Source organism: Pantherophis guttatus, chromosome 11 (assembly GCF_059756535.1).
Source record: "Pantherophis guttatus breed Tessera chromosome 11, ASM5975653v1, whole genome shotgun sequence".
In the NCBI taxonomy this organism is placed as follows: Eukaryota; Metazoa; Chordata; class Lepidosauria; order Squamata; family Colubridae; genus Pantherophis; species Pantherophis guttatus.
Window position 1 is genome coordinate 24,031,890 of NC_142073.1, and position 22,089 is coordinate 24,053,978.

General features: G+C 46.2%; 1 protein-coding gene across 2 annotated transcripts; it reads right to left on the minus strand.

Moving 5' to 3' along the window:
- Positions 1–538: 538 nt before the first annotated feature.
- Positions 539–21,627, minus strand: LOC117670428 (fibulin-7-like). Of its 2 annotated transcripts, none has more exons than XM_034425550.3 (9): positions 21,549–21,627; positions 18,789–18,921; positions 17,327–17,483; positions 15,518–15,688; positions 13,512–13,637; positions 10,471–10,593; positions 4,968–5,105; positions 2,823–2,961; positions 539–2,247 (listed from the first exon to the last, which is right to left on the minus strand). In XM_034425550.3, exons 1-9 carry the CDS (start codon positions 21,611–21,613, stop codon positions 1,887–1,889), a joined length of 1,413 nt encoding a protein of 470 aa, XP_034281441.2. In that variant the 5' UTR covers positions 21,614–21,627; the 3' UTR covers positions 539–1,886. The 2 variants fall into 2 exon arrangements, with proteins under 2 accessions (XP_034281441.2, XP_087733252.1); XM_087877126.1 differs by having other exon boundaries at positions 18,847–18,921; positions 21,549–21,602.
- Between the last annotated feature and the right edge of the window lie 462 nt (positions 21,628–22,089).

Here is a 22,089-nt window from a genome sequence, read left to right on the forward strand (position 1 = left end):
TGCCCACCTTACAAAGAAAAAACAATTTTGTTCTTATTTGGACCTACGGTAATCATTCCACACAGTTGCCTTAAATTAACCGACTACGTACAATAACCAGCCAATGTAGTCAGCTATGGATCTGTCTTGGGCTAACTCAGAAAACTGAATTAAACAAACCATGCATACGTAGACCTAAGAGTAGAACTAGGTTAGTTTGCAGTGGGGGAATAAAAATCAACTCTGGTAGCACCTTTTCAGTTAACAGCTCAGAAACTTACAGGTAATTTGAAGTCGGAAAAGGTGCTGATTTTGAACCAAGGGCAGTTCTGTCTTGCAAACACAGCTACAGGTACCTGCACATTTGGTTAAGATGACCATGACTGAGCAATGCTTGTCAAAAAGATGTGGGCCTTGGATAGCATAGCTGTGGTTGCCACCAGCTTTTTTGAACACCTGTTCCCAATCCCGTGACCTTGCTTCTGATCTTGATTACTTTTTTCTCCATTGGGCGACAAGCCACAATTTTTTTACGGCAGCCAAAGCATTTGACACAGGATGACGACAAAACTCTGTATTTTAATAACGGCTATCTATACATCAACTTTGGTTTGCTTATAAACAGGGTCCACTTGCATCAAATCTGAGCGAGGCTGTTTTAACGCAGATGCCTGTAAATGATTCCCAGCTAGGATGGGAGGCAAGTTATTCAAAAACCACCAAACCAATTCCTGCCCAAAGGTGTCGCAGCCACCCAGCTCTTGATGGAATGTGGCGATTATGATGGTCCAGAAAAGTATCCGTCTCTTTTCACCCAAATGGGGAATAAATGCTAGCAGCGTCCTCTCTGACCAGGCCGAAAAGGTTGCAATCCTGAACGGCTCTTTTTACCCACATCCCAAGCTGGATTTCCAAGCTCTGCAGGTCTTTGTGCCACTTGGCCTTCTTGTGCTTAAAAGCAGCACAAAAACTTGCCTTCGGGCTGAGGGGAGCAGCTACATCTGGTAAAGCCCACTGGCCCTTCCTGGGAGTTGTTCTTGCCTGCAAAGGATTTATGTGCCTCCCAGCTGTTTCTGCCAGCTTGTTGCAAGAACTCCAGTTGCTGTGGCTGGTCTTCCTCCAGGGGCTTCCCATCGCTTCTCCACAAAGCCTCTCAAAGGGACCATATCGTGGGGAAAGGGTCCAGCCACATGGACAGGAGAGAGGAGTGTCCGGTTCAGCAGATCAAGGATTGTTTGGCCTTTTTTTTAAAATTTGATTTATATGCCGCCCTTCTCCGGAGACTCAGGGCGGCTTACAATGCGCTAAGCAATAGCCTTCATTCTTTTGTATATTTATACAGTCAGCTTATTGCCCCCACAACTGGATCCTCAATTTACCTACCTAGGATGGAAGGCTGAGTCAACCTTGAGCCTTGGCGAGATTCGAACCTGCAGTAATTGCAGGCAGCTGTTCTTAATAACAGGGTGCTTTTATGGCCCATTCTGCATAGAGCAGGGGTCTCCAACCTTGGCAACGTTAAGACTTGTGGACTTCAATTGGACAGCAAAGCTGGTTGGGGAATTCTGGGACTTGAAGTCCGCCAGGCTTAACGTTGCCAAGGATGGAGACCCCCTGATCTGGAACATCTGTTCCCAGAGAACTGATCCCCCTGGTTTGTCAGTAAGATGAGGAAGATCAGGGAGTCCTTCAAGAAATTCAAAAACGCTACGGGCAAAGTCCGGAGACACCAATCCCCATTAATTAATCTTGAAAGCAAAGCTGGCTGAGGAATTCTGCGAGTTGAAGTCCACAAGTCTTAAAAGTGGCCAAGGTTGGAGACCCCTGGCGTAGAAAACTGCACCCTCAAAGTTCCTGCCACATCTGGTCCTGGGCTTCTCCAAGGCCCGACGGGGTTTCAAAGGGGCTCAGAATTCATACTGGGAAACCAACACCGTGACCTTGAAGATGTGCTTCCCTAGAAGGATCTTCTGGGCAAATTCGCTCATTTCCACCTCGGCCTCCAGGATCGCTGGGCCCAGGACTGAGCGGGTCAGCACTAGTTCCCCCGTGTGCTGGTCTGAGCGCTGGACAGCAAGCCTTCCCTGGCTGTTGCCCCCCAGGAGGGCGAAGCGCAGGCTGTCCCCCAGAGAGCGGCTGGTAGACATCTTGAAAAGGACCCAGGGCACGGAGTGGTTGGACTGGAGGGGCAGGTAGTGGAAGGAGATGGCATGGGCGGCTTTCTGGCAGGCTTGGCTGCCCATGGGGCAAGGGCTCCGTTCACACTGCCTGCAAAGAGGAGGTGGAAAAGAAATGCCCAGTCAGGGCGAAAGTAAAGGTAAAGATTCCCCTCGCACATATGTGCTAGTCATTCCCGACTCTAGGGGGCAGTGCTCATCTCTGTTTCAAAGCCAGAGAGCCAGCGCTGTCCGAAGACGTCTCTGTGGTCGTGTGGCCGGCATGACTCACCGCCAAAGGCGCACGGAACGCTGTTCCCTTCCCACCAAAGGTGGTCCCTATTTTTTTACTTGCATTTTTTATGTGCTTTCGAACTGCCAGGTTGGCAGAAGCTGGGACAAGGAACGGGAGCTGACCCTGTTACGTGGCACTGGGGATTCAAACTGCTGAACTGCCGACCTTTCGATCGACAAGCTCAGCGTCTTAGCCACTGAGCCATTGGCTACCAAGCGTTTAAAGATCTCTTAGGTGCCCAAAGATACGTCTGAATTGGGGGAAAGAATCCTAACGTCTAATGGCTCTCAGGAGGGAGTTTGCCTCTGGACAGAACGGCTGTTGGGTGGGCACGGGCAGCTCTCCTGCTAAGGACCCAGCCCTCCATCCTCATTCCTGGAGTTTCTACTTACGAGGCCGATGTCTTGACGTAGGTTGTGTTGAACTGAGTCTTGGGGCATTCGGGTTTCACGCAACGGAAGCCCCCAAAGACGTTGACGCAAATCTGTCCGTGGCTGCAGTTGTCTTGATTTGTGGCACATTCATCCACATCTTGCAAAGACAAGAGAGAGAGTCATGTCTGCCTGTCTCAATCCTGGTGGTCTGGAGCCCTGCTGTGTCCTGGAAAACCTTACAGACCCTCACCCTGCTCTAGGAATTTGGCGGAGGGTCAGAACTGCTCTGGAGTGCTGGCATTGTGTCACTGGCAAGGACCCACAGCAAATAGGCAGGAATACGGTCGGATGCCAACTCTGTGCAACTCCCCACTGCAACTGATAACAATCTACACGCTGGCTCCGAAGAGATTACTAAGGGGCAGGGTTGTGGCATCCATGTGCTGAGGGCAGTCCAGCCTCCTGGTACCTCTGGAATGAACGGGGCCAACACTTTCAGCCCCATGTTTTTGCATTTCATGCAGGTAGTCCTCGACTTACAACAGTTCCTTTAGTGACTGTTCAAAGTTGCAACAGCACTGAAAAATATGACCGTTTTTCACAGTTATGACCTTTGCAGCATCCCCATGATCATGTGATCAAAATTCAGATGCTTTGTAGCTGATTCATATTTAAGACCAGTAGTGAAATCCAATTTTTTTTTACTACCGGTTCTGTGGGCGTGGCTTGGTGGGCATGACAGGGGAAGGATGCTGCAAAATCTCCATTCCTTCCCTACTCCTGGGGGAAGGATATTGCAAAATCCCATTCCCACTCCACTCTGGGGCCAGCCAGAGGTGGTATTTGCCGGTTCTCCAAATTACTCAAAATTTCCGCTACCAGTTCTCCAGAACCTGTTGAAACCTGCTGGATTTCACCCCTGTTTATGACCATTGCAGTGTCCCAAGGTCATGTGATCCCCTTTTGCAACCTTTGCACAAGCAAAAGTGTTGGAATACATGTTAGAATGTATTTCGTTTTGCAAAAGGAACAGAATTATTCAGCCAGTAGATGGCAGTATTTAGTTTGCCTCTATGATTATAATCTATGATAGTTGAGACAGTTAAGCAGCAAGGCCTATTGTGACTCTACACTTTGTTTGAGCTCTATGGTTATGTAACCATCTTTTGCTGCCAATCTATGTGGCTATTTAATACAGATAATCCTTGACTTACAACAGTTCATTTAGTGACCGTTCGAAGTGACAACGGCACTGAAAAAAGTGACTTACGAACGTTTTTCACACTTATGACCATTGAAGCATCCCCATGGTCACGTGATTAAAATTCAGATGCTTGGCAACTGGTTCATACTCACGACTGTTGCTGTGTCCCAAAATCACGCGATGCCCTTTTGCAACCTTTCGACAAGCAAAGTCAATGGGGAAGCCAGATTCACATAACAACGATGTTACTAACTTATCAACTGCAGAGATTCACTTCATAACAAAAGAAAATGGGGCAAAACTCACTGAACAGATGTCTCACTTAGCAACTGAAATTTTGTGGTTGTAAATCGAGAACTACCTGTTAACCCTCTGCTACAATTTCTATACAATAAAAATTTCTACAGAATAAAAGAGAATTTCTAACACAAAGTCAAGGGGGAAGCTGGATTCACTTAACAACTGGGTTACTAATTTACCAAGTGCAGTGATTCTCTTAACAACTGTGGCAAGAATGGTCGTAAAATGAGGCAAAATTCACTGAACCAATGTCTCACTTAACAACAGAAATTTTGGGCTCAATGGTGGTCATAAGTCGAGGACTACCTGTACTACCTGTACACACACATACACACAGCTCTGCCTGATCATCATCTTTTAATGACCCCATAATCTCTTGTGGGGTGGAGTCTGGGCAACTGAATGGAGTTGAGTGTTTACTAGCCGGATGCCCTTCCTGTCGCCAATGAGAAGTTTTTTTTTTCAGCAGATATATTCTCATTGTACCCAGAGAGAGAAATATCTGCCTTTACCTAGGATCGAACTCACAGCCTCCGGATTGTGAGACGAGAGCTCAACCTCTAGGCCACCGTACCACTCACACAGCCCTGCCTGATGAGGAGGGTAAAATGAATGGTCTACATTTCTACAATTTATTAACGAGGATGGGAAGGACTCACCGCTGCATATGTTCTGCTCAGCCTGAAACCGATAGCCTGATGGGCAGGTACACTGATAAGACCCAGGTAGGTTCATGCATTCGTGGAGGCAGATTCGGGTGTGGTAGTTGGACTGGTACAGTTGGCACTCGTCCACATCTGTGGTGGAGCAGGAAGCTGCTGAGTGGGCAAGAAAGGAACTCCCCGATCCCTGCTCAACTCAGTGCCCCAGAGAGAGTAAGGTAAAGGTATAGGTAAAGGTTCCCCTCGCACATATGTGCTAGTTCCAGACTCTAGGGGGCGGTGCTCATCTCCGTTTCAAAGCCAAAGAGCCAGCGCTGTCTGAAGACATCTCCGTGGTCATGTGGCCGGCATGACTCAACGCCAAAGGCGCACGGAACGCTGTTCCCTTCCCACCAAAGGTGGTCCCTATTTTTCTACTTGTATTTTTTACATGCTTTCGAACTGCTAGGTTGGCAGGAGCTGGGACAAAGAACGGGAGCTCACCCTGTTAGGCAGCACTAGGGATTCGAACCGCTGAACTGCCAACCTTTCGATTGACAAGCTCTGCATCTTAGCCACTGAGCCACCACCGTGAATTCACCGAGGGTAAATTCATGCAAATGGGGTTCCCCACTTGGGGTACAATGCTCAGAAAAGCTTTGCCCCAAAAAATGGGCACTGTAGAGCCAAATCATGGTAGAAGCTCTGTTTAGAGTCCTGGAGTGGAGAAGCATTGGCGCATTTGCAAAGTGTGCCAAGATGGAACCAGAAGACAATGAAATGGTTCATTGTCAGCACTTCAAACTGCATTTACTCTAGTGCTGACAGGAGAAGCGGAAGGAGTTTTTCGAGCCGCCTTTCCGCTGTACAGGCGGCTCTTTACAGGCGAAGGGGCTGGCGGTCCCGAGGCTACGAAGAGCAAACCGGAAGTCTCCTGGCTACATTTGAAGAAAAAGCTACACTTTTGTGTTTTCTCCTTCCTGGAGATTTGATTTGATACTGATCCTGTTTGGAAAGAGGCTTGGGTTTTTTTTTTTCTTTTCTAAAAAGTTTGCCTGTGTGGAAATATGGCGTTTAGGCTTATAAAGCTGGACAAACAAGCAGGGGGGGGGATTCCCCCATCCACAAATTATATGAACAAGTTCTTAACTTACAGTCTCAGAAAACTGATTTTAATATAATTTAATTTCTTTTGGAGGAGATTGTAAGAAGGGATGAGATTATGAATCAGAACTTTGAGAAATTTAAGCAGGAAACTAAAGAATTGGTGCAATTAAAGTTTGATATTTTGCATCGAAAGATTTTAAAAATGGCTAATGGTTTCTCAGAATTTATGATCAGGCTGGATACAAATACTAATCTATTAGAGTCCAAAGTGGAGGAAATTGAAGACAATTTGGAAAATAAAATAGAAAAAATTGAGAATGATTTGATAAATACTCAAGACAATAGTTTAGAAGAAAAACCTGAAATGGAAGCTGATTGTAATGTAGAAAATATACAGCAACGTATTGAAAAGGAAGTTTTATTGATGCAATATAATTTTACTGAATATGCGATCAGACTGAGAGGATTACACGAAAATAACAGAGAGGATTTAAGAAAAATATCTTCTGAAGTTCTGGCTGGGATTTTAAAGGTTCAACCTGAGGAGGTACTTTGTAGGATCGATAGAGTTTATAGAATAAACTCCTGGATTGCAAAGCAAAGGCAATTGCCTAGAGATGTGGTGATTTATTTTACAGATAAAGATATAAGGAATAATATTGTGCAGAAATCCTTTAAGTCTACTTTGCAATTTTTTTGGAAGAAAGATTTGGATTTATAAAGAGCTCCCGCCTAAGATATTATTGGAAAGAAAGAAATTTGGCTTCTTGGTGGCTGAGCTTAAAAAAAGAAATATCTTATTCAGATGGAATATTCCAGTTGGTATAATATTGAGATATCAAGGAGAAAGATATCAATTAAATACTGTTGAAAAAGCGGAAGAATTTTATCAAAAAATTTTAAAAATGAACTTAACATCTTTATGCACAACACAAGACAAGCAGAAGGAGCTAGAAATAAAGGAAAAATATAGAGTTACAGAGGCCTTTGCAGATGAATTGCCTTTGGATTCTTCAGATACCTCAGATGGATTATTTATAAATAAGAGAGAAGTGGCATTGGATTCTAACATGATGACTTGCCAAGTTACAGATAACCATGGAAACCAACCAATTGATATACAACTTACAGAAAAGAAATATGATTCACAAAAACAAAACCAACAGGATCAAGTTATAAAACAGAATGAAAATCGACCAGTTGATACACAACTGGCAGGAAGGAAATCAGGATGGAGAGCCAACCCACAAAAAGAAAGGAAAAAAAGAAACAGGTCTCACAAAAATAAAAATTTCTAAACTAAGCAACAGTAAAGCCAGTTACTTTGAAAAAATACATGATTGAATATATGAAAAGATGGATGAGGTGAAGTAGTGGTTGATATCATCCTGAGGAGAGTGACAGACCTCTGCAATGCTGTAATTTTGGGATGTGAAAAGGGCCTATGAATTGTTGGATTGGAATTATCTATTTTTGGTTTTTTTTTAATTGATTAACGTATTATATTTATGCTGAGCTATAAGGCAAGAGAGTTATGCTGGGGCATGCAGAAGATCTGGATGTTACCCCATTATGAGAATGGGAATTAATAATCCTGAAGAAAGCCACTATTACAGATATGGATTACAATTATAAAGTCACTCGGGTGGTTGTTTTCTTTTTTTTATATATATGTGAAGATATTCATTACTGATGGGGGCAGATGATAACTGAGGATTTTGAATACTCTGTTGCAACTGGGATGTTATGTTACCCTAATCCGGATGATGGAGTCAGCAATCCAGTGGAAAGACATCAAAGAAGATATTATATGGATTATAAATTTAAAGTCATTGATTTTGTTTATATAAGGGAATATTTTTTTAGTAGGATGGGCAGAAGAATAAAGATATTAAGAATTGTTGTGCATGGTAATTTTGTAGGAAAGTGGGTGGAGACAGGCTAGTGTATTGATTGTATAGATTAAAAAAGGGATGCTTAAGAGACATATATATGGGAGTGGAGGAAATGGATAGAGTAGAATAAATGTAAAACTAGAATTCATGGGGAAGGCTGCTTTGAAATGTTATATTAATATACACAAAAGATTAAATGTTAAAGTAAGATTTATTATATAGTTTTAAAGTGGAAGGTTGTTTTGAAATGTTATATTAATATACAGACATATGTATGGGGAAGGGGAAAAAAAAGGGCAGACTATCGATAAATTGGGAGTTATAATAATATTACTGTGTTAAATCAGAAGTTATCATATAGTGTTATAATGGAATGTTATTTTGAAGTGTTTGGTAAGAGGGGGAAGTAATAATATTAATAATATCACTAGAAGTAAGGGTCAGGGGGAGTAAGGGGATGGTAAAATATTATATAATCTGTTATGTACTAGGTTTTTATTTTGAAGAAGTCACAGGGGGGATGGGGTGGTGAGGGGGGGTTAGGGAGGAGGGGGGGGAAAGGGGAAAACATTTGTAATTGAAAACTTTTTCAATTAAAAAAAAAAGGAGAAGAGGAGGCATCTGGAAAGGGACATTTGACTTTTCACCTACTTATTTTCCCTGGAGATAATATCCCCTAGGAGATGGGATGGGAGGGGGGAAATTCCTTTGAGCTGGAGCAGTAGATTAGGGGTAGAGTGACTTGGAAGATGGACAATGAGTGCAGAGGAGTGGGGAAAGGAAAGAGAGGGTTTTGGGTCAGGAAGTCAGTGTTGGCTGCGATGGAGTCGGAGTTAGAATGTCGTGCTTAATAAATGGGAGTTTTTCATCAAAGACTTTGTTTGAAATGCAATTTATTTGAGATGACCTCGAAACCTGACATTCACATTACATTCTAAGGCAGGGTTTCTCTATCTTGGCAAATTTAAAACATGTGGACTTCAACTCCCAGAATTTCCCAGCCAGCATAGCTTCTGGGAGTTGGAGAATCCACAGGTCTTAAACTTGCCAAGATGGAGAAACAGTGTACTAAGACAAAAGAAAACCCACCCTAGGATCACTTAACCATAGTCTGGTTCACATAATACTCTACAACATGATGGGCAATTCCCTGAGATTGTCCTGCCCACACTCAGCGGCAAAATGACTGGATTTCACCAGTGCAAAGCCAAAGACCCCGTCTCCTTTCTCTTAATGGCCATTTTCCTCCACTCAGAATCAGGTAGATGGCGGACCAAGAAGACTCCAGGAAGCAGAGCGCCCCAGTTCCTCCCTGGCTAAAATGGACTAAAACAGCAGGGGTGTTTTTTTGGGGGTGGGGTGTATTTTCAGAAGATTTAAGGGTAGAAATGTGAATGAGAATAGGAATAGGAATAGAAAACAGAACAGAACAGAAGAGAATAGGTGCATAGCATAGCATAGCATAGAATAGGAGCAGAGTAGAGTAGAGTAGAGTAGAGTAGAGTAGAGTAAAGCAGAGCAGAGCAGAGCAGAGCAGAGAATAGAATAGAATAGAATAGAATAGAATAGAATAGAATAGAATAGAATAGAATCATAGCATAGCATAGCATAGCATAGCCTGGATAGCTCAGCAGACTAATGCATTGTAATTTAACTCCAGCTGCCTGCAATTACTGCAGGTTCGAATCTCGCCAGGCTCAAGGTTGACTCAGCCTTCCATCCTTTCTAAGGTAGGTGAAATGAGGACGCAGTTTGTGGGGGCAATAAGCTGACTTTGTATAAATATACAAAAGGATGAAGGCTATTGCTTAATGCATTGTAAGCCGCCCTGAGTCTCCGGAGAAGGGCGGCATATAAATCATTTTTTTAAAAAAAAGAATAGAATAGAATAGAATAGAATAGAATAGAATAGAATAGAACAAAACAGAGCAGAGCTGGAAGGGGCCTTAGAGGTCTTCTAGTCCAGCCCCCTGCTCAAGCAGGAGAACCTATACCCGTGGTGACGAACCTATGCCATGTGTGTCCTCTCTGTGGGCATGTGCACCGTCACCAGCTGCTGTTCTGGTTTCTGGCCAGCTGGTCTTCACGGGCGAAGGAGTGCCAGAAAACAGCCCGAAAAACCATCAAAAATGGCCAAAAAACAGGCCGTTTTTTTCAGGACATTTTCTGGGCCATTTTCTGGCCAGTTTTCAGGCTGTTTTCACCATCCAACTCTGACTGGATGGTGGGGGGAGCTGAAGAAGCTTCTTGGATGAGAAGCGAAATCTCTTCAAAGAAAAACCAGAAAGTCCAGTTTGCCTCTTGGGTGGGGGAAAAAGCGCCTTTGGGACAACCATGACCTGGATGGCTGAGAAGGTCCGTAGACATCTAGCTTCTTTTTATTTTCTTGTAAAGCAAGATTGGAAGAATCCGTGATGCAAAAAATGTTAGAATTCTGGGAGCAGCAATTGCCCCTTTGGTTGAGGGTCCCAGTTGGGGTACATATGGTTACTAGCACGCCCCCCACCCCGTAATCTCACCTTGACACATGCCTCTCCTTGTCAACAGGAAGCCAGCATCGCAGCTGCATTGGCGGGAGCCCCCCGGATTCTCAACGCAGCGGGGTTGACGGCTGAAGGTTGCGTTGCTCACAGCTGCCCTATCTGTGGTCAAGAGGTCCCCATTAGGGTGGCCTTTGCAGTGAGACCAACGAGCAGAGCACTGTTCTGCCCCAGCTACGGACCCCAAAGAACGCAGCACACACAAAGTCTGTACAAACCTTAGTTTACTAAATTAAATCAGTCTTTTTCAAACAAAGGCTGTTAATTAACTTTTTTAACAGCCTACAAGAATCCAAAGAATAAATAATCGTAATCTTACTATGGTTGGCAGAAAGCCCAGAAGCAATTTGCAGGAAACTGATAAGAGAACTAAGATCCAGACGCGAAGGAGAGTGAACTAAAGTTGTTCCCTACAAATTGCTTCAGTCTGCGTTTCTCCTTAAATAGGCTAAGGGAGTGGCCAATTAGCCCCAAGCCTTACTCTCGAGGAGACCTCCTCCTGAGGCCACTCCTGCCTTTTGGCAGCTCTACGCACCCGTGCATCGAGAAGAGGCTCCTCCTCTTCTTCCTCTTCACTTAAGGGAGCTTCTGGAAGTTCTGAAGGCCCTCCTGGCTGAATCCCCACCTCTGGCACCACATCTTCTCCAGCCTCCTCATTGTCTGACTCAAGTGCCAGCTGCACAGGATGCTAGCGCAGCACCACACCAGCCTCCTCGCTGTCGGAATCAGCTACTAGCTGCACAGGCCGCTGACGGACCACAACAAGCAGAGGGTGGGGAAGAGATGGGGCCTTTGGGGGTCTCCTTGTTGCACAGGCTTTTTACAGCCTCCGCTAGAGATAATCCTCTACTTATGACTACAGGTAGTCTACCACATACAACAGTTCCTTTAGTGACTCTTCAAAGTTACGACGGCATTGAAAATAGTGATGTATGACCATTTTTCACAGTTACGACCGTTGCAGTATGACCATAGTCATAGGATCAAAATTCGGATGCTTGGCAGCTGACTCATACTTATGATGGCTGCAGTATCCCAGGGTTGTGTCCTTCTGCGACCTTCTGATAAGGAAAGTCAATGGGGAGTCCAGATTCCCTTAACAACCGTGTTACTAACTTAACAACTGTTGTGATTCACTTAAGAACTGTGCCACGAAAAGTCGTAAAATGGGGCAAGACTCACTTAGCAAATGTCTCACTGAGCAACAAAAATTTTGGGTTTTAGGCGTGGCTTGGTGGGCGTGGCTTGGTGGGCGTGGCAGGGGAAGGATACTCCAAAATCTCCATTCCCATCCCACCCCACTCCATTCCCACCCCTCCCCACTTGGGAAGGATACTGCAAAATCTCCATTCCCACCCCACTCCAGGGGAAGGATCCCCATTTCTTCCCGATCAACTGGGACTCGGGAGGCAGAGAATAGATGGGGGTGGGGCCAGTCAGGATTTTTACTACCGGTTCTCCGAACTACTCAAAATTTCCGCTACCGGTTCGCCAGAACTGGTCAGAACCTGCTGAAACCCACCTCTGCTGTGAAGCACTTTTAGCCACCATAAAGTGTCAGACTGATTCCCCACCCCACCACATCCGCCCCCACACAATTTGCGCTCTTGGCAACGGACCGGCTGCAGCATTCTGGGGGTCACATGATTGCAATTGGTGACATATTTTGCCAGTTTCTTAAAACACTTTTTACTGGTTTCTGACAAAAATGCCCATTTAGGAGAACCCAGAACCCAGAATCGTAAGGCTGGAAGGGGCTTTGGAGGGCTCCTAGTTCAACCCCTTACTCAAAGCAGGAGACCCTATACCATATATATATTTCTGGTCCCAATTACAGTCAAGGACAACCAGTAAAGGCTTTCAACCCAATCTACCTTAGATTAGATTAACAGAATTGGAAGGGACCTTGTAGGTCATCTAGTCCAACCCCCTGCCCAAGCAGGAGACCCTACACCAGAGGTCTTCAAACTTGGCAGCTTTAAGACTTGTGGACTTCAACTTCCAGAATTCTCCAGCCAGCTATGCTGGTCCACAAGTCTTAAAGCTGCCAAGTTTGAAGACCGCTGCCCTACACCATTTCTTAGAGGTGGCACTCCAGTCTCTTCTTGAAAGCCTCCAGTGATGAAGCTCCCACAACTTCCGAAGGCAACTTCTGTTCCACTGGTTGATTGTTCCCACTGTCAGAAAATTCCTCCTTATTTCCAGGTTGAATCTCTCCTTGTTCGGTTTCCATCCATTATTCCTTGTCTGGCCTTCGGGTGCTTTGGAGAATATCTTGACCCCTTCCTCTCTATGGCAGCCCCTCAAATATTGGAAGACTGCTATCCTGTCTCCCCTGGTCCTTCTCTTCACTACTTGAGCCAAGCTTTCCCACCCCCCGAGAGGACACAGATCCATCCCTGTTGTTTCTTTGGCAGCAACATGAATATAGACTTCTTTCTGTCCTCCCTGGCTGGCTGGGGTCTCCCATCTCAGCCACCACCTGCTGAGAGACCCCCCCCTTTCAATCCGATCCAATGGAAATGAAACACTGAGCTGTCAGAGCCAAGTGTGGCTGGGCCTGGTGGCTCAGCAGACTGATAGCATTGTGATTAACACCAGCTGTCTGCAATTACTGTAAGTTCGAATCTCGCCAGGCTCAAGGTTGACTCAGCCTTCCATCCTTTCTAAGGTAGGTTAAATGAGGACCCTGTTTGTGGGGGCAATAAGCTGACTTTGTATAAATATACAAAAGGATGAAGGCTATTGCTTAACGCATTGTAAGCCGCCCTGAGTCTCTGGAGAAGGGCGGCATATAAATCAAATTTAAAAAAAAAAGTGCAGGGGCTCAGAATGTCGCTCTAGGGTAGGGAGCCCCCACATCCAAAGTCCCTGTTCAGAGGTGTACCCCATAGCTCCCTTGCCCTCCCTCCCTCCCTCCTTCTACCCCTCGAGGGAAGAGAGGACCAAACAGCCAGTCCTGCTTCTTGGATCCTCAGGATTTTGCTAGTGCAGCAACCCCAGGGGTCTCCGTCACTTACGGGCATGAAGGGGGGCCTGGCAGTTGCTCCCCGACCAGCCGCTGGGGCACAAGCAGCTGTAATGATGGACGGCATCCACGCAGGTCCCTCCGTTGGCACAGGGGCGACTGGCACAATGGCTGGTGCCTGGTTGGGGGATAAAGAAAAACGAGGAGATGCTTCGTTTGGCTAAGTGTTGAGATACAGCCCTCTCCTCTCCTGGCAGGACCCAGCTAACAGGTAATGGTAACAGAGTTGGAAGGGACTTTGGAGGTCATCTAGTCCAACCCCCTGCTCATGCAGGGATTTGAACCGCTGAACTGGCGACCTTTCCAATCGACAAGCTCAGTGTCTTAGCCAACTCGTTAGGCCTGAGCCACCTAGTCATTTTGACCGAATTCTGACCCCTCTGCAGACATAGGAAAAAGGGGGTGAATCAGTGGTGAAATCTAAAATGTGTTACTACCAGTTCTGTGGCTTGATTGGGGGGGGGGGGTAATGTAATGTGACTGGTTGGGTGCGGCCAATTTTTATTTATTTATTTATTTATTTATTTATTTATTTATTTATTTATTTATTTTACTTCAAATTTATATACCGCCCTTCTCCCTAGGGACTCAGGGTGGTGTACAGCCAAATAAAAACACATAATAAATACATTAAGAACAGATTAAAAGAAAATATCTCAATTTGGCCCAAAATTTAAAAAGACAAACAAATTTAAAATCATTTAAAAGATTTGTTAGGCCAGCCCGGCTTGTTGGAAAAGGAAAGTTTTAAGTTTTGGTTTTACTTTTAAAACCATTTTTTCTACAACCTCTTTGGCGAAGAGGTTGTAAAAAATGCTTTCAAAAGGCTCTGACGATCCCAGCTGAGTTGCCTGATTGGCAGAGGCTTTTTTTCTTTTAAATGCTTCTGACGATCAGGCAACTCAGCTTGGATCGTCAGAGGCTCTTAAACACATTTTTTCTACAACCTCTGAAGAGATTGTAGTAAAAATGCTTTTAAAAGCCTTTGACGATCCAGCCATGCGATCATAAGAGGCTTTTTTTTTTTTACTTTTAACAGCATTTTTTCAGCCAAAGAGGTTGTAGAAAAAAGGCTTTTAAAAACTAAAAATAAAAAGCCTCTGATGATTGCGCAGCTCAGCTGGGTATGGGGGGGGCAGGGATTTTTGCTACCGGTTCTCCGAACCACAAGCTGCCATCGCTACCAGATCGGGCGATCCGGTCCGAATCGGGAACATTTCACCCCTGGGGTGAATGTTGTATAGAACAGGGGACTCCGACCTTGGAAACTTTAAGCCTGGAGAACTTCAGTTCCCAGAATTCCCTAGCTGGCTGAGGAATTCTGGGAATTGAAGTCCTCCAGGCTTAAAGTTGCCAAGGTTGGAGACGCCTGGTATAGAAGACGAACAGATAAGCAAAATAATCTGCGTGAACAATAAAACAGATTTTAAAGCAACTCAGCTCCCCAAAAGTAGGCTTTATACAGGTAGTCCTCAAGTTACAACACTTCATTTAGCGACAGTTTGAAGTTACAGCGGCACTGAAAAAAGTGACTTACAACCGTTTTTCACGCTTATGACCGTTGCAGCATCCCCCTGGTCACGTGATCAAAATTCAGACGCTTGGCCACTGGTTCATACTTATGACCATCGCTGTGTCCCAAAATCATGTAATCGTCTTTTGCAACCATTCGACAAGCCAAGTCTGCGGGGAAGCCAGATTCACTTAACAACCACCTTACTAATTTAACACCTGCAGTGATTCACTTAACAACGGTGGCAAGAAAAGTCGTAAAATGGGACAGAACTCACTTAACAGATTTCCCGGCTAAGACTTCTCTGTTGAGTTTTGTCCCATTTTACGACTTTTCTTGCCACCGTTGTTAAGTGAATCACTGCAGATGTTAAATTAGTAACATAAATTCAGGGCACAATTTATAGTCTTAAATTGAGGACTATCTGGGAGGCGAGACTGCTTCGAAGTCAAGATGACGAGTGGGAGACCTCTCCTTCCACCTACTTTTGCAGAAGGCCTGCCGTCCACTCCAGGTCCTGTTCTCCAGGCAGATCCGAGTCTCAGACCCGGTCAGCGCAAAGCCAGGGTTGCAGACAAAATGGACCTCGTTCCCCACGGCCCTTCCCCTGCCCAGCCTCCTGCCATTGGTAGGCGCAGAAGGGAGGGTGCAGCTCTCTGTGGGGAGAAAGACAGAAGAAGAAACAAGCTGGAGACGCTTCTTGGTTCCTCAGAAAACTCCTGGCTTAATCAGAAGCGCCTTTCTATTAGAATAACAGAGTTGGAAGGGACCTTGGAGGTCTTCTAGTCCAACCCCCTGCTTAGGCAGGAAACCCTACATCACTTCAGACAAATGGTTATCCAACCTCTTCTTAAAAACTTCCAGTGTTGGAGCTTTCACAACTTCTGGAGGCAAGTTGTTCCACTGATTAATTATTATCACTGTCAGGAAATTCCTCCTGAGTTCTAAGTTGCTTCTCTTCTTTAATTAATTCCTAGAAATAATGTGGGTTAAATAATCAACAAAGACCTTTCTATTATACCCTCTACTATCAGATTTGGAATAATAATAATAATAATAATAATAATAATAATAATAATAATAATAATAATAATAATAATAATAATAATTTTATTTCTATACCGCCCTTCTCCCGAAGGACTCAGGGCGGTGTACAGCCTATTTAAAAACACAGACAAAACAACAATTTAAAATTTAAAATAATTAAATAAGTGGCTCAGATTTAAAACCCCAAAAAATTTAAATACCCCAATTTAAAACTATTATGTTGATAGTCCGGCCTGGCGGAACAACAGGGTCTTCAGTGCGCAACGAAATGCCCAGAGGCCAGAGATTTTACGCACTTCCGGGGGCAGTTCGTTCCACAGGGCTGGGGCTCCCACAGAGAAGGCCCTCCCCGTGGGTGTCGCCAGCCGACATAACTTGGCCGATGGCACCTGGAGGAGACCCTCTCTGTGGGAGCGGACTGGTCGGTGGGAGGCTATTGGTGGCAGAAGACGGTCTCGGAGGTACCCGGGTCCTGAGCCATGGAGCGCTTTAAAGGTGGTAACCAGCACCTTGAATCGCACCCGGAAGACCACTGGGAATCAGTGCAGCTCACGCAGGAGGGATGTCACGTGGGCACAACGAGTTGCGCCCATAACCACCCGCGCGGCCGCATTCTGGACCAGCTGGAGCCTCCGGGTGCTTTTCAAGGGGAGCCCCATGTAGGAAGAAGCCTGATTGCAGATAACCCACAACAAGTCTATTGGACTTCTACAAGGCAGATCTGGATTCAAATCCAGCCTCGAAACAACCCACCTAGCAAGGTGGGATACATTTCAGAATGGCTAAAAAACAAAAAAAACTTTAAAATTTATTCATTTTTATTCCAATGAAATCAACTCAATACTCTTTTCCCCTGGATTCTGCAATCTTTGATTTCATGGGAGCAGGGATGAAATCCAAATCTTTTCCCTACCGGTTCTGTGGGTGTGGCTTGGTGGGCGTGGCAGGGGAAGGATACTGCAAAATCTCCATTCCCTCCCTTCCTGGAGGAAGGATATTACAAAATCTCCATTCCCACCTCACTCTGGGGCCAGCCAGAGGTAGTATTTGCCAGTTCTCTGAACTACTCAAAATTTCCGCTACGGGTTCTCCAGAACCTGTTAGAACCTGCTGGATTTCACCCCTGCATGAGAGGCCGTGGAGATGATGTTGGGGGGGGGGGGAATGTCAAAAGAAGCAAGATGGCGTCTGTAACGTACATGACAGATGCCATCTTGACTTCTTGGCCCACTTTGCTGTCCTCTTACCATTCCACTTGGCCAGCGGCTTCTGGGCACTGGCTGGCAGGAGTGCCAGCTGCTTCTTCAGGCTTCGCAGGCTGCGCATCTGGGCCTCCTCGTGAGCCGAGAGCAGCTTCTGCATCTGTTGGATGGCGGCTGCAACGTGTTGCTTGCTCAGGCAGTTCTGGGCAGAGGGAGGAGAGCGGAGCCAGTTGGGAAGGAGCCCCCAAAGCTGGGTCTCCCCCCACCTCAGAAATCAGATCATCCTAAAGGGATTTTCTTCTGGCTGGCATCTCCTCAGGGTCAGCACCCAATCCACCAGGATCGCTTGAGGGTGAAAAGGCAACTTGTGCTTGTGGCCCCCAAGGATTTAAATCCCGTCGTTATTATAGATAATCCTCAACTTACAACAGTTTATTGAGTGACCGTTCGATGTGACAACTCCACTGAAAAAAGTGACTTACGATCGTTTTTCGCACTTATGACTATTGCAGCATCCCCATGATCAAAATTCAGATGCTTGGTAACTGACTCATATTTATGACGGCGCCGTGAAGTCACGTGATCAGCTTCTGTGACCTTCTGGCAAGCAAAGTCAATGGGGAAGCCAGATTCCCTTAACAACCATGTTACTAACTGAACAACTGCAGTGATTCACTTAACCACGGTGGCAAGAAAAGTCGTAAAATGAGGCAAAATTAATTTAACAAATGTTTCGCTCAGCAAGAGAAATTTTGGACTCAATTATGGTTGTAAGTCGAGGAGTACCTGTGTTTTACAAATAACTCAAGGTAATGAACTAATCCAGTTGGTTTTCAAGCATAACATAAGAGCCTTGGTAGTACAGAGGTTTAAGGCACCCTGTTATTAAGCTGGTTATTAAGACCAGCTGCCTGCAATTACTGCAGGGTTCGAATCTCGCCAAGGCTCAAGGTTGACTCAGCCTTCCATCCTTTCTAAGGTAGGTAAATTGAGGACCCAGTTTGTGGGGGCAATAAGCTGACTTTGTATAAAATATACAAAAGTATGAAGGCGATTGCTTAACACATTGTAAGCCCCCCTGAGTCTTCGGAGAAGGGCGGCATATAAATCAAATTAAAAAAATAAAAATAAAATAAAAATAAGGCAGGACTTGCACCCTTGATTCTGCAGTTTCCATCTTGCCTTTTCTGATCTCCCCTCCTCTCCTCTCCTGTGGACATTGTTGCTACAAGGAATTATGGGAATGTATTTCTCAACTTACTGGGAGAGGCAATTTTGGACATGTACATTTTAGATCCTGACCACAGACGGTGGTAAGTTGCCAAAGAAAACTTTTGGAGGGCGAAGTCGAAATATTGAGAGTGCCTGAATAATAAACATCCTGGGCTTTTGGCTCCTGGCCACCCCCACCAGGAACAACTGGCCTGTGTCTCCTCAGCTCCCCAGCCCCATGCTCCTGGGATCTGCTGGGCATCCCCTTTTCTCAGCCCTTTCTACGTCCTCTTACCTGGGTACTGCTAAGGGGCAGAGGTAGGATGCCGAGAACCATCAGGACAGTGGCTAACCTGGGCAACATTTTCTGCTCTCCAAGAGATGGGAGAAGGGAAACGGCTTCCTGCAGCATCCTCATCTCTCCTTTACTAAGAAGGAGAAGAGAGAAGAAAAGTTAAAGGAAGCTGGACATTCAGTTCTGGTCATTGGCGAAGAAGTCAACATTCTATTCCCAGTTTAGAATGAATGAGCTGGAAGGGACCTTGGAGGTCTCCTAGTCCAGCCCCCTGCTCAAGTAGGAGAACCTGTAACGTTTCAGATAAGTGCCTGTCTAGTCTCTTCTTAAAAACCTCCAGTGATGGAGCATCCATGATTTCTGGTGGCAAGCTGTTCCACTGGTTAATTGTCCTCACTGTTAGGAAGTTTCTCCTCAATTCCAGGTTGCTTCTCTCCTTTATTAGTTTCCATCCATTGTTTCTTCTCCTGCCCTCTGGTGCTTTGGAGAATAGTTTGATCCAGGGGTGAAATGTTCCCAGTTCGGACCAGATCGCCTGATCTGGTAGTGATGGCGGTGGGTGGTTCGGAGAACCGGTAGCAAAAATCCCTGCGCTCCTCTACCATGCTCAGCTGAGTCGCACGATCATCAGAGGCTTTTAAAAGCATTTTTTTACAACTTCTTCCTCTGAAAAAAATGCTTTTAAAAGTAAAAAAAAAAAAAAGAGCCTCTGATGATCGCGTGGCTCAGCTGGGATCGTCAGAGGCTTTTCAAAGCATTTTTTTCCTGCAACCTCTTGGCCGAAGAGGTGGTAAAAAAAATGCTTTGAAAAGTCTCTGATGATCCCAGCTGAGTTGCCTGATCGCCAGAGGCTTTTCAAAGCATTAGAAAAAATGCTTTGAAAAGTTTTTTTAAAAAAAAAGTTGGCCACGCCCATCCAGTCACATTACCCCCCCACACACACCAAGCCACACCCACAGAACCTGTAGTAACAAATTTTACATTTCACCCCTGGCTTAATCCCCTCTTTTTTGTGGCAGCCTCTCAAATACTGGAATACTGTTATCATGTCACCTCTAGTCCTTCTTTTCTCTAGACTAACCAAACTCAAATCCTGCAGCCGTTCTTTGTATGTTTTAGTCTCCAGGCTTTTGATCATCTTAGTTGCTCTTCTCTGAACTTTTTCCAAAGTCTCCACATCTTTTTTTTGTCCTTCTCCGGCAGAAGAGAGCAGACCTGCTCCACCATTTTCCTTCCCGACCCATCCCACTTTTTGGGAAGAGGTTGCAAATGGTCGCGATCTTAAGAGGGGATCGATTTATCCTTCAAAGCTCTTGCCGATAGGACAAGAAGCAACGGATGCAAACTAGCCAGACCTGGAAATAAGAAGGAATTTCCTGACAATGAGAAGGATTAATCAAGGAAACGGCTTGCCTGCTGGAGTGATGGGTGCTCCATCACTGTCAATAAAAGATTGGACAGCTCTTTATCTAGGATGCAATAAGGACTCTTCCTGCCTGGGAGTCTATTGGAGGGCGCAAGGTGGGGGCAAGGTGTTGTCAACTGGAGGAACAACTTGGGCTCCCCAGCCTGTTTTAACAGATTAACAGTTGGAAGGGACCTTGTAGGTCATCTAGCCCAACCCCCACCCAAGCAGGAGACCCTACACCATTTCTGACAGAGGGCAGTCCAGTCTCTTCTTGAAAGCCTCCAGTGGTGAAGCTCCCACAGCTTCTGAAGGCAACTTCTGTTCCACCGACTGATTGTTCTCACTGTCAGAAAATTTCTCCTTACTTCCAGGTTGAATCTCTCCTTGGTCAGTTTCCATCCATTATTCCTTGTCTGGCCTTCGGGTGCCTTGGAAAATAGCTTGATCCCCCCCCTCCTCTCTGTGGCAGCCCCTCAAATATTGGAAGATGCTATCCTGTCTCCCCTGGTCCTTCTCTTCACTAGACTAGCCAGGCCCAGTTCCTGCAACTGTTCATTGTAGGTTTTAGTCTCCAGGCAGATAGATTCAGATTAACAGAGTTGGAAGGGACCTTGTAGGTCATCTAGTCCACCCCCCTGCCCAAGACTGCTATCATGTCTCCCCTGGCCCTTCTCTTCACTAGACTAGCCAGGCCCAGTTCCTGCAACCAAGGTGAGGGGAGGGGATCTGGAAACTGTGTCTCTCCCCCACCCACATTCCCCTGCATAGGAGAAACCTGCCAGTGCCCCCCCCACCGGTCTCCTGACCAGCCTCCCCACTCCCCACTGGGGAGTTGCTGCCCACCCTGGTCAGTGGGGCAAAGCAAGGCTGCCCATGCAGTAGCAGGGTCGGTGGGCTGACGTCGGGGAGAAGAAAAGGGGGGAGGGCAGCAGGCAAAGGGCCTGGTGGCTCAGCAGACTAAAAGCATTGTGATTAACACCAGCTGCCTGCAATTACTGTAAGTTCGAATCTCACCAGGCTCAAGGTTGCCTCAGCCTTCCATCCTTTCTGAGGTAGGTGAAATGAGGACCCAGTTTGTGGGGGCAATAAGCTGACTTTGTATAAAATATACAAAAAGTATGAAGGCTATTGCTTAACGCCTTGGAAGCCGCCCTGAGTCTCGGGAGAAGGGCGGCATATAAATCAAATAAAAAAAAAAAAGGCAGGGGAGGGCTGGGGAGGGGGCTGGGGGCTAACCGGGATGCCCCTCAAAAGCCTCTGCTGTGGCTGCACGACCCTCTCCTCTCCAAAGGACGGAAGGAAGAGGCGGGCAAAGAGCCGGGCTGAGCATGAAGGGGGGCGAGGGTACCCACCTTGGCTGAGGATCTCTCCGGCGGGTCCCCGGCCAGGTTCGTCTCCTCCTGCCCGTCGCTTTCATCCGGCTGCCTTTTATTCCCTTGGCCGGGCTCGCCCACGCAGGAGGCGGAGGCGCTTCAGCTGGGCAGCCGCTCACTGGACGGGCCCGGGGGGCGAGGGAGGTGGGTGGTCCCCTGCCCCGCAGCTGGGTCTTTGGCCATCGAGAGGGCCGCGGGGGCGGTGGAGGCAGCCCTTCCCTTAAGCGGGCGCCCGATGGCTGGGGGGGTGGGGGGGTGGGGGTCTTCGAGCTGCCCTCATTTGAAACTTTTGGAACATCCAATAAAGTTGCCTTCAGAAGTTGTGGGAGCTTCATCCCTGGAGGCTTTCAAGAAGAGACTGGACTGCCCTCTGTCAGAAATGGTGTAGGGTCTCCTGCTTGGTTGGGGGGTTGGACTAGATGACCTCCAAGGTCCCTTCCAACTCTATTCATCTGTATCTGATTCGCCTCCAGAAGTTGCAGATGCTCCATCACTGGAGGCTTTCAAGAAGAGACTGCAC